This window comes from Diabrotica virgifera, chromosome 2 (genome assembly GCF_917563875.1).
Source record: "Diabrotica virgifera virgifera chromosome 2, PGI_DIABVI_V3a".
NCBI lineage: Eukaryota > Metazoa > Arthropoda > Insecta > Coleoptera > Chrysomelidae > Diabrotica > Diabrotica virgifera.
Window position 1 is genome coordinate 208,167,222 of NC_065444.1, and position 12,729 is coordinate 208,179,950.

The following is a 12,729-nucleotide window of genomic DNA, read 5'->3' on the forward strand; positions in this document are numbered from 1 at the left end:
CCTGGGACCCATACCAAAGTCACTTTGTTGTACTTCGTCAGTTGCTTTGAGGATTGTCTGCAGCCCCAAGCTGATAGTAACTCAAGTATAGTGTTGGAAAATTCTCGAAAATGAAAAATCAGAGAATATTCTCGATATGGAGAATTTTCTGAGAATGAACCCTATGACGCACTTAGGGATATTGTTGAAGATGAAATAGGATATTAAAAATCATGAAATTATGTACAATATTATGAGACTAAACAACAGTGTTTTTTATATAATATAAACAAAATACAAAAACAACAGAAAACAGAAAATTTATTTGATAAAAAAAATGAAAGTTTCTTCTTAACAACAAATAATGCAATTAATGGATGTGGTGATTTAATCAGAAAAACATGAGGTCTCAGGTTCAGAATCTATTTCTATCATTAGCTCATCCTGGTCATCTACATTCTGCATTTAAATGTACTGATGAGAACGTGGGATTTTATTTTTCACAAGTCGCCAGCTCAGTCATGGATTGGTCTACGTCTAAAGGGGCATTTAGACGGGCTAGTTTTTGAAGCAATATGTTGCCGAAAATATATATTTGGTATGTTTCTGGCAACATTACAGCCATCTAACGAAAATATCGCCGTTTGGCTGAGCCATGTGGCCAAAATCTTACTGGTATTTGAACACTACTGCAGTGCCTGATGCGTTACCGATAAAGTCGAACTGCTGTGGAAAATTTTGCATGTTGCTCTGTATTTCTTCCTTATTTCCTGTACTCTGTTGAAATTTAATTTGGTTTTGTCAATACATACAAAGAAAAGATGAATACGTGGTCAAATGAAATCACAATAAGGTTTATTAATGCAGTACATCCAGAGTTGTGGAACTTGGCATACTTCTGGAACTATGAGACAAATGAAAGAGTAGTGCACCCTGAATAAATACATTAAACTAAAACTTTTAGTATATATAAATAAAAATTGCTAATCTTGTTGATATTGGTATTGCGTTTCTCATGTTTGATCTTTCTTCTCTATTCTTGGCCCTATCACATTTATTAATAGTTCGAAATCACTTTTTGACATTCTTGTTAATTGTCTAGCATTATCTCCATAATTACTCATTGTTTCGCGTTTACTTAGAAAAGCCGTATCCACATTTTCCATTTTTCTTTTTTATGTATCGTCTTAGCACGATTAAGGACGCAACAACTACTGTCAAGAGAATATTCTCTTCTTACATCACTACTCAAGTATAGACTTAAATCAATCTTTGGTGCAACAGTGAAATACGATAAAAATAATGATGGAAAATGGATTACAGAATTCATAGAAAACCGACCGAGATTAGAGCAGCAATGAAGAAAGGTAACTATGATTATATCATATTATAGTAAACTGAAATGGTTTGATGTTGATGATGATGGTCACTACTGTTCCTTATAGTCCAGGAACCGAAGGTTTTCACCTCGCAATTTTTACAGAATGGATCGATTGGCTTGAAAATTTGACAATAAGTAGTGGATAGTCCAAGGACAATCTTTTGATGCCGAAAAGCGTTTTTACCGTGGGGTGGTTGCCACCTCATCTCGGGAGTGGAAATTTTTTATTATATTTTGACCACAAAAATTGGTAAGACGAATAATTCTAAGCACAAAATGTTCTGTACATTTTTTTGATAAAATTAATAGTTTTCGATTTATTCGCTATCGAAAGTGTTAGTTTTATATGGAAAAAATCAATTTTTTTAATCAGTTTTCTGCTAATAACTCAAAAATTATTCGTTTTATCAAAACAACTTTAATTAATAAAAATGTACCTTTTGAAAAAATAAACGAAATGTTTTTTTTTTTTATTTTCTTTGAGACTAACAGTAACCGAGCTATACTTTATTATAGGTTAGCTCTTCGTCAAATGCTAAATTTTATAATTTCCAAGTCAAAAGACGGAAAAACTATGCATTTTTCGAGGATAATTTGTAGAAACTATTTAGTCTGGGCAGATTATCGGGGAATAGGCCATTTTTGGGAAAAGTTATTTACCAACAATTTTATTGCTGGAATCGAATCTTATGACTATATAATATATTAATAATAAAGGTATACAAAGTCCGCAGATAGTGTGCTACTTTTTTTATAAACAAAATGGCGCCCGAAAATCGAGTTTTTTTTTCAATTTTTGCTCTATAACTCCAAAGACTTTAACTTTACACCAAAAACACCCAAATAAAAATTCACCGTTATTAAATTCTGCATAGAGACGCGTTTTTCCCGATTTACTTCGACGAACATTTTCTACGAAAAATGCGGATTTTTCCAACAAAATCTTTAATTTTCATCTAAAATTTTAGATAAGTAATTGTTTATCAATAATTAAATAACTTGGTAATATAAAAGCTCTTTTCGTATAGATCATAATTCCAGAAGCCAATTAAAATTGAATGAAGAGTTTAGCAACAATTGAATTGTTAATTTAAAATTTACGGTCGCTGTAATAACCACAATAGTTATGATACATAAGAATAACTATGATTTTTGTATAAAAAGACACTGTGCTTTACAGAATTGAAATTGGACTATTTAAGTGGCCTCAGGAATATTTTAAAATTATAAACAATTTTTGGCTTATAAACAAATAGAATATCCCGGGAAATATTAAATTAAATTAAATCATGAAAACGGAATTGGAAAAATGCGGCAGGACGCTTCTTTTAAAATAAAAACGTTTAATTGTGATGAGTGGTTCCTGAGATACAACCGGTCAAAGTTGATCGGCATTTACGTCAAAGATATAAACAATAGGATCATAATTTTCGAACTTTGGCTTATTATCGAATTTTGGCTTATACACAAATAGAATATCCCGGGAAATATTAAATTAAATTAAATCATGAAAACGGAATTGGAAAAATGCGGCAGAACGCTTCTTTTAAAATAAAAAACGTTTAATTGTGATGAGTGGTTCCTGAGATACAACCGGTCAAAGTTGATCGGCATTTACGTCAAAGATATAAACAATAGGATCATAATTTTCGAACCATCACCTTTTTATTTCGGTGCTCTTTCTCCACACCAATTTTCATATCTTTAAAATACTCATAACTTATATTATTATATTAAAAACTATGGATACTACGAGTGAAAATTGCCAAAAATATCAAAATTCCAATCAAAAATTAGGTTGGAGAAAATGTAATCTCAAAGTTCAAAATCGGTATACGTTAAAAAAATACATTTTCTCGGCTTCCCATGGAGCAATTTTCTTCATTCTTTTTTTGTTCCCAAGCAACTCACTCGAGTAGAGCCATCTAACTAACGCATTATTAAATGTCAAAGTGGCTTTTGTTTTGTTATAATAAATTAATGTATTTATTATAACAAAAGTTTTTAATTTGTTTAAATAAAGATTGTAAATAATTATACAGCTTTCAAATGAGAATATTTGTGTTTTTAACTTTAAAAGGTACACTTCTAGTAAGTTTATCTAAAAAAAGTCTACAACTGAAAAAAATGTAGTTTTCTTTTCTTATAAATAAATCAATCTATTATAACAAAACAAAAGAAAGTTTGACATTTAATAATGCGTGAGTTAGGGCTCTACTCAACTTACTTTGGAACAAAAAAATAATGAAGAAAATTGCTCCATGGGAAGCCGAGAAAATGCATTTTTTTAACGTATACCGATTTTGAACTTTGAGATTACATTTTCTCCAACCTAATTTTTGATTGGAATTTTGATATTTTTGGCAATTTTCACTTGTAGTATCCATAGTTTTTATTATAATAATATATGTTATTATGTTATGAGTATTTTAAAGATGTAAAAATTGGCGTGGAGAAAGAGGACAAAAATAAAAAGGTGATGGTTCAAAAATTATGAGAATATTATTTATATCTTTGCCGTAAATGCCGGTCAACTTTGACCGGTTGTATCTCGGGAACCACTCATCACAATTAAACGTTTTTTATTTTAAAAGAAGCGTCCTGACGCATTTTTCCAATTCTGTTTTCATGATTTAATTTAATTTAATATTTCCCGAGATATTCTATTTGTTTATAAGCCAAAAAATTGTTTATAATTTTAAAATATTCCTGAGGCCGCTTAAATAGTCCAATTTCAATTCTGTAAAGCACAGTGTCTTTTTATACAAAAATCATAGTTATTCTTATGTATCATAACTATTGTGGTTATTACAGCGACTGTAAATTTTTAATTAACAATTCAATTGTTGCTAAACTCTTCATTCAATTTCAATCGGCTTCTGGAATTATGATCTATACGAAAAGAGCTTTTATATTACCAAGTTATTTAATTATTCATAAACAATTACTTATCTCAAATTTTTGTTGAAAATTAAAGATTTTGTTAGAAAAACCCGCATTTTCTGGGGAAAATTTTCGTCGAAGTAAATCGGTAAAAACACGTCTCTATGCAGAACTTAATTACGGTGAATTTTTATTTGAGCGTTTTTGGTGTATAACTCCAAATCTTCGGAGTTATAGAGCAAAAATTGAAAAAAACAGGATTTTCGGGCACCATTTTGTTTATAAAAAAGTAGCACACTATCTGCGGACTTTGCATACCTATATTATTAATATATACAATCATAAGATTCGATTCCAGCAATACAATTGCTGGTAAATAACTTTTCCTTGTATTTTGCTAATTAGCCCAGAGTAATTTTAAAGTATTTAAAAAGATAAATCTTTAACAATAAAAAAGTTTCTATCTCAAAAATTGAGTGGCTAAGATGAAAAGAAAGTCAGTCCCTATTTTTTTCAGCGAGAAAGTGAGCGAAAACAACCCCGTAATTACCACTCTAATTAAAATTAGTCATTGGTCTTATGCAGTCTTCTTTATTTAGGTATTATTAATAGATTCTAGAAATTCGACCGGCTTAGAATGATTAGTTTAAAAAAAATAAAGTTAGAAGCGAATAACGAATTATTTTGGTGTTGTAAAAAATGCCTTTTTCTTCAGAATAGAAAGACTAGCATCAGAGATACGAAAAAAATGTTTATATATGAAATTGTAGCTTTTGTAATTCCCAAAAAGTTGGTTTGCGAAAATTTTTTGTAAAGCAAAAATTTGGTGAGACATTGACTATTCAAAACTTGTACTAACATGCAAAACCTACCTTTACCAACCATTTCAAAGTGTCACCATTTTTGAGCCTAAGGGTTTTAAAAGGATTTAATATTAATAGCCTTATAGACATTGTAAAATCCTACAAAATGCTTTTTTACCAAACTTTCTTACGTAAAAAATGAAAAAAATTACGGTTAAAAAACCAGTTTTTGAAAAAAAAATGGAGAGATGCAGTTGGAAGCATAATAATGTAAGTTAGCGGTGTTTTTTTGTATTGTGTATTGTTCAAGCAATCTATATAATGTAATAGGTAAGATTTGTAGCTTTCTTTGGGTGGTTCTTCTTTAATATTAGGCCGGCAGCTGGTGTTTTCTGGTAATTAAATATGTAGTTAAAAACATTTATTTATACTTAGGTAAATACCGTTAAAGCAGGACATAATATTGTATGTGTTAAAGTTAATTTTATCAATTTTTTAATAACATTTAACCTCACAGGGACCTCCCTCTTACCGCATGCTTGCATTAATAACTGATGTAGAATAGCTTTTATAATTAATCTTGTTATTGTTAGAATTACTGATACTAAAAGAACTTTATAAAAACACAGTTAGATCTAAAGTTACTTTAGGTATACAGTTCAAAACTTTTAAAATTCAGCACAAAATGCAAGCATGTCCCCGCTCTTTTTTTATTAAAAATACAAAATCTAAAAATATTTTTTTAACCGAGTCTTTTCATTAGTACACTTATGCTTGGAAAATGAATTGCACAACACAACAATTAAAATACTGATACACTTAACTCATTTTCTCCTTCTTCCGTATTTTCTTCGTCACTATCATCGCCCAATTCAATAATAAATTTATTTCCACCATTAATGTGGAAGTGCTCAATCTTCTTATAATATTCTTCCACTTCGATCACTTTGGCGATTCTTTTTTGCCAGTCTACTTTGATAATATTGGCTACTTCTTTTTTAATTATCTCAATTACCTTTTTGTCAAATTTAGGAAATTTATTTGAACGCCTTATACTTGGTTTTAATTGTCCCCAAATTAACTCAATAGGATTGAAAACACAAAAGTAGGGGGGAAGTCTCAATATAGTGTGTCCATGCTTTTCGGCAATACTCTCTAGAGCGTATAATTTTCTAAATTGCTTCGTGTGTAGAACTTCAATAAGTTGTTTTTTTGTGTAAAAATCTTCGAAATACAAATCATTTTCCATTAAAAAATTTTGCAGGTCAGTTTTCTTTGAAGATGTATTTGGTATTTTAGTGAGCTGTCGGGAATGATAGGAAGCGTTGTCAAGCACTATTACGCTGTTTTTCTCCAAGTTTGGGATCAGCGAGTTTTCAAACCAATCTTCAAAAATGTCAGCTTCCATATACTTGTGGTAGTCAACGTTACAATCTTCCATTTTCTTCCCACATAATTTTAAAGCATTCGGAACCCATCCCTCAATTCCTCCGCAATGTACAATAATTAGTCGCGAGCCTTTATTTGCAGGCATTTCTGGTATGCACATGCTTGAATCATCTGTCCATCCTTTCTTTACTGTATCGTGGGTATCATACCAAGTTTCATCTAAATAATAAATTCTCCTATTTTCTTGCCTATATTTAGTAATTTCTTCTAGGTACATATTACGTCTGTTGACTATTCTTTGGCTTTCCATAATTGCTTGACGTTTATTTATTTTTTTGAACTTAAAGCCCATTTTTTTTATCCAATTTTGAAGAGTTTTCTCACAGCAGTTCATATATCGACCGGTTGTTTCCAATTTCTTTCTTATTATTTCTATTGTAGGTATTTTATTGCTTTTGTAGCAGTCGTATATTGTGGTTTTCAATAGTTTTACAAGTGAAGGATTTAAAGGTCTTGAAAATTTGTAGTCACATCGTTTCTTGCGATGATAGGGTTCATTTTTAACTATTTTATATACAGTAGAAAGTGGAATTTCTGTTAAATCAGAGATGGCTTGTGCCAATAGTGTTTCATCGAAGCCGAATTTCGTACGTAGATTTTTGTATACATTCAAACATACTTGCTGTGTTTCTGCATTTAAATGCATTCGAATCTTCTTTACGAGCTCTTTTTTTAGTAATTACATTCACACTAGCACTGGCAATTTCTACAATATCAGCGTTATCGTACGCGATATTTACATTATCCCACGGGCTCCACATCACTATTCACATTAATTAAATTACAATAATCAACACTTGACACTCTCCAAACGAAATACTAAACCAATATTCAAAATAGTTACAGCAAACAAAACACTCGTATCACTTAACACACGTACACTCCAGTACTAATACACTGCTAGGCTACCGAACTAAAACTAATGTTTTGCACGAAACTTGTGAATAGATATGCGGGAGGTCTGGCCGTAAAAACACAGATGCTTTCAAAGGGCCGCTTCTTAAACGTTTGACCTAACATCTATATTTGAAGAATATCATATTTCACCGGCTTAAAGCTATTCTACAGTATTTTTTACTTGGACAATAGGTACGTTAGAAATTTACACATACATTGATTCATACTCGACTCATGGATCGAAAGAACATATACGAATACGGAATACGTATATATACATGATTGTGTATGCGTGTATCCATAAATTTTAGCCGGGACAAATCTACGCTCGCAGCGCCAGGTGAAAGTTGAAACATATTTGATGTGTTTATCTGTGTAAGTGGGTATCTTTTTCATATTGGAGTGCTCGCCAGTATTGTTCAAATATTTTTGTATATAATTTTTTTACAAATTATTAAATATAAGTATGTATGTACGTATATTTAATGTATTTAAAGTATTTAGGGTATTAAATGAGTGAAAGGTGTGTGTAGATTGGACATCTCTACTTTTTGAAGGACTTTGAACTAAAACAAAAAGTTACTATAGGAATTTATACCATGCCAATCAATTACTGACAAGAAATATACACTTCAGAGTATGCAAGGTTCTTAAACTGATTTCTTGTGCCACATTGAGCCACAATTAATTGTAGGTGTAATGAAAATTACATTTCTTGATTAACTATTGTTTGACGTTTCGATTTCCATTCCGGACATCGTCCTCAGTTCTCAGAAATTAACAAGAAAATTTAGGTTTGAAAATACTAGGAAAATTTCATAACCTGATGAGATTTTCCCAGTTTGGAATGAGGGGTAGTTTTCACTCTTAAAAATTAATTTTTAAGGGTTGTAATACTAAAAAATTATATTAGAAATATCAAACCATTATTATCTAAATCATCCGATCCAAATTTGATCCTCCTTAAGCTTTTTGAGCAACTTTGAGCAATTAAAGGGTTTGAATAGTCAATAATTATAGTTAAAGTATTAGAAAACCATTATTTAATGCATCTGAACAAATTTCACTCTTTTTAAGCTTTTTTTACATATTTTGGCAATAAGGGGTAGTGTTCACCGCTAAAAAATAAAAAGCACCTGTCGGGCCAATATAGATTTTGATGTAGAGGGTAAGGTGAGCTTAATTCCAAATTTTCATGCGAATCGGTCCATTCTGTAAAAATTGCGAGGTGTTGTCCTATTTTAAGCATCATTTCTAGGACTATTAAACAATAAAATTTATTGTCAACCTACTTTTGATACTGTTTCACTGGGTACTCCATCACAATATCCGGCTTGCACAAAGGTAATAGTAAATATTGCATGACTTCTGCTACTGACGTCATTCATATTTGTAGCTGCAGTTGTCCTATGAGAATTCCCCCTAAAATAAGTTAAAAACTGTTATATAACTTATAAGGAAATATGATAATAACGTTGTTGATTTGATGAAGGCCTTTGATAAAGACCCGTGTTGAGCTGACCCCCCCCCCACTTGCAAAAATTAAAAAACAAATAGCCCTGATTTATGAGCTATTTATGAGCTCTCATATTCCGCAAACTAAAATTTTTGAGCTCGTTCCACTGAGCAGGAATTTGATACTTTAGTGGGGGGGGGGGGGCTGAGTCAGCCCCCCCACTACTTAAAAATAGGAATATTGAATCGGTTTTTGCGGCAGAATTACGAGCTATTTATGAGCTCTTGAAATTATATAGTTTCGATTTTTGAGCTCATTCCCTTCACCCCCAAACAACCCTTTAATTGATTTAACTTAAGAGAAAAATGCTGAGAAAACTTAAAACATATGGTATTGCGGATATAATTCCTATAGCTTATATACTCTAAGAATAAACTATTAAATCACGTGCATTTCGATTATTGAGCTACAAACCCTTCGCAAGAAAACCACCCTATCTTCCCGGCTTAAGAGAAAGTTGTACTTAAAATCCATTAAACTTTCCATGAAACAAATCCATTTGGCGACTACATATCATTGAATAATTTATAAGCATCCAAATTACGCGCATTTATATCAGTAAATTGCAATTTATTTTGTATAGTGCAGTCACTGAAGGTAAAAATCAACGATTACCTTCAATTTCGGTGAACCTTCATCGATTTTCACGAAAATTGATCAGTGGTTAGAGGATACGTCAAGAAAGAAAGGTGACATGGTACCACCTTGCGCCTTTACCCTGAGGGTGGATACCGCCCCTTCTCGGGGGTGAAAATTATTTTATTAAAAATAACTGCACAAATCAATAAAAGAACAAATTAAAAGCAAAATTTATGATATAAAGTTAATAAAATAAGTCAATACTTTTTAAGTTATTAAAGATCAAAGATTTTAATTATTCGTGAAAAAAATGCATGTTATGAAGCGGTTTTTCGTAAATCACTGAAAAACTGTAAGTTTTTACAAAAAAGTTAATAGCAGTTTAATTCGTATAGCTTACATTCTAAGAATAAACTCTTAAATCACGCGCCTTTCTATTATAGAGCTACAACCCCTTCGCAAGAAAACCATCCCTTATTCCCGACTTAAGAGAGTTGTACTTAAAATAATTTAAATAAATTATTTGGCGACTAGATATCGTTTAATAATTTATGAGCTCGCAAAATATATGCATCTCAATTATTGAATTGCCATTTTCTTTCTATAGTGCAGTCACTGAAGGTAAAAATCAACTATGACCTTCGATTTCGGTAAATCTCCATTCATTTTCACGAAAATTGGTGAGCGGATTTTGATGCTATCAACTTTTTCTGGAGCTCATTTTTGATAGGTATTTCTAAGTACTTTGACAAGTATTTAGTACCTAAGTGTTATAAAATGCATCTCTTTCCCGTTATTTATGCTTGTATCCTTAGATTTTAATAGTCGCAGAAACAATATACATTTAATTACCAATAACTTACTTTAAATTAACATTAAAGGGTTTTTCAAGTAAGCAATTTATTATATTTTTTATTAGCTTGAATTTTAGTGATGAACACTTTTTTGTAAAAACTTACCGTTCTTGAGTTATTTATGAAAAATCGCTTTAAAGGCCTGGCTGAAAGACTTCGATCGATGGCCTTTTGGTACATTGTATCAATAAAGTATGTCTCTCTCTCTCTCGCTTTAAAGCATGCATTTTCTTTCACAAAAATTAAAATATTTGATCTTTAATAACTCAAAAAGTGTTGATTTATTTTAATCACATTATATAACAAATTTTGCTTACAATTTGTCCCTCTCTCGATTTGTGGGGTTATTTTTAATAAAGTAATTTTCACCCCCGAGAAGGGGTGACACATACCCCAGGTTAAAACCCCAAGTTGTTATTGTTAATTCGTGAAAATGAATGGAGATTTACCGAAATCGAAGGTCATAGTTGATTTTTACCTTCAGTGACTGCACTATAGAAAGAAAATGCCAATTCAATAATTGAGCTGCTTATATTTTGAAAGCTCATAAATTATTAAATGATATGTAGTCGCCAAATAATTAATTTAAATTATTTTAAGTACAACTCTCTTAAGCCGGGAATATGGGATGGTTTTCTTACGAAGGGGTTGTAGCTCTATAATCGAAAGGCGCGTGATTTAAGAGTTTATTCTTAGAATATAAGCTATACGAATCATAGGCGTAACCAGGGGGGGTTTTGGGGGTTGTAACCCCCCCCCATTGGGATGTGATTTGAGCTCTATACGCTTAACACCATAGCCCTCAAAGACCTTCCAGTAGTTGTAACCCCCCCTTTCAGGTAGTTGTAACCCCCCCTTAGGATCATCCTGGTTACGCCTATGATACGAATTAAACTACTATTAACTTTTTTGTAAAAACTTACAGTTTTTCAGTGATTGACGAAAAACCGCTTCATAACATGCATTTTTTTCACGAATAATTAAAATCTTTGATCTTTAATAACTTAAAAAGTATTGACTTATTTTATTAACTTTATATCATAAATTTTGCTTTTAATTTGTTCTTTTATTGATTTGTGCAGTTATTTTTAATAAAATAATTTTCACCCCCGAGAAGGGGCGGTATTCACCCTCAGGGTAAGGCGCAAGGTGGTACCATGTCACCTTTGTTTCTTGACGTATCCTCTAACCACTGATCAATTTTCGTGAAAATCGATGAAAGTTCACCGAAATTGAAGGTAATCGTTGATTTTTACCTTCAGTGACTGCACTATGCAAAACAAATTGCAATTTACTGATCTAAATGCGCGTAATTTGGAAGCTTATAAATTATTCAACGATATGTAGTCGCCAAATAATTAGTTTAATGCATTTTAAGTACAACTTTCTCTTAAGCCGGGAAGATAGGGTGGTTTTCTTGCGAAGGGGTTGTAGCTCAATAATCGAAATGCACGTGATTTAATAGTTTATTCTTAGAGTATATAAGCTATAGGAATTATATCCGCAATACGATATATTTTAAGTTTTCTCAGCATTTTTCTCTTAAGTTAAATCAATTAAAGGGTTGTTTGGGGGTGAAGGGGATGAGCTCAAAAATCGAAACTATATAATTTCAAGAGCTCATAAATAGCTCGTAATTCTGCCGCAAAAACCGATTCAATATTCCTATTTTTAAGTAGTGGGGGGGGGGGGGCCACTAAAGTATCAAATTCCTGCTCAGTGGAACGAGCTCAAAAATTTTAGTTTGCGGAATATGAGAGCTCATAAATAGCTCATAAATCAGGGCTATTTGTTTTTTGATTTTTGCAAGTGGGGGGGGGGGGGCAGCTCAACACGGGTTTGATAAAGTCAACCACATCAAACTACTAATAGTCTATGTGGTGAGACCGCTCCCGTCTGAAAAAAATTTCTGATTCGGTTTCTTTGTGGATTCCTATTCAAAAACGTCCCCTTTAAACAAATCTGAAGGGTGCCGGGCGGAATTTTTGGGCAGAAATTGTTTAAATTTTTTTTAAACAAATACAAAAGATCATGTTTTTTTGCTTTGGAACATATATTTTTAGATTTTTTGGGTCAATCTAAACAAGAAAGGTATATTGTAATTTTTCTCAGAAATTGATAGTTTTGGAGTTATAGGCGATTTAAAATCTGAAAAATGCGAAAATACGCATTTTCGAGGCTTAAAAACTCATATTTAAATTAGTATTTTTGAGGTTGCCAGATACTTAGATTGAAGACTGAACATTCAGTTTTAAGATTCTGAAGAGTGATCGCGTCTATCTTTAATTTATACCGTTGTTTTTTAATTGTTAAATATGCGTGTTTATCCGATTTTTTTGCCGGGGCGGGGCGCTCCATTTCAAAAATCTCCTATTTTCCTCCGAAAAA

The 12,729-nt window shown here is 31.7% G+C and overlaps 1 protein-coding gene across 3 annotated transcripts in view; it reads right to left on the reverse strand.

The window, feature by feature from the left end:
* The window catches only part of LOC126879789 (kinesin-like protein Klp98A), a 193,770-nt gene that overhangs the window by 135,892 nt on the left and 45,149 nt on the right, over positions 1-12,729 (reverse strand). For all 3 annotated transcript variants that reach the window (XM_050643048.1, XM_050643051.1, XM_050643049.1), the window contains exon 5: positions 8,685-8,814. In XM_050643048.1, coding sequence (XP_050499005.1) covers positions 8,685-8,814 — 130 coding nt within the window. The remainder of the gene's footprint in view (positions 1-8,684; positions 8,815-12,729) is intronic.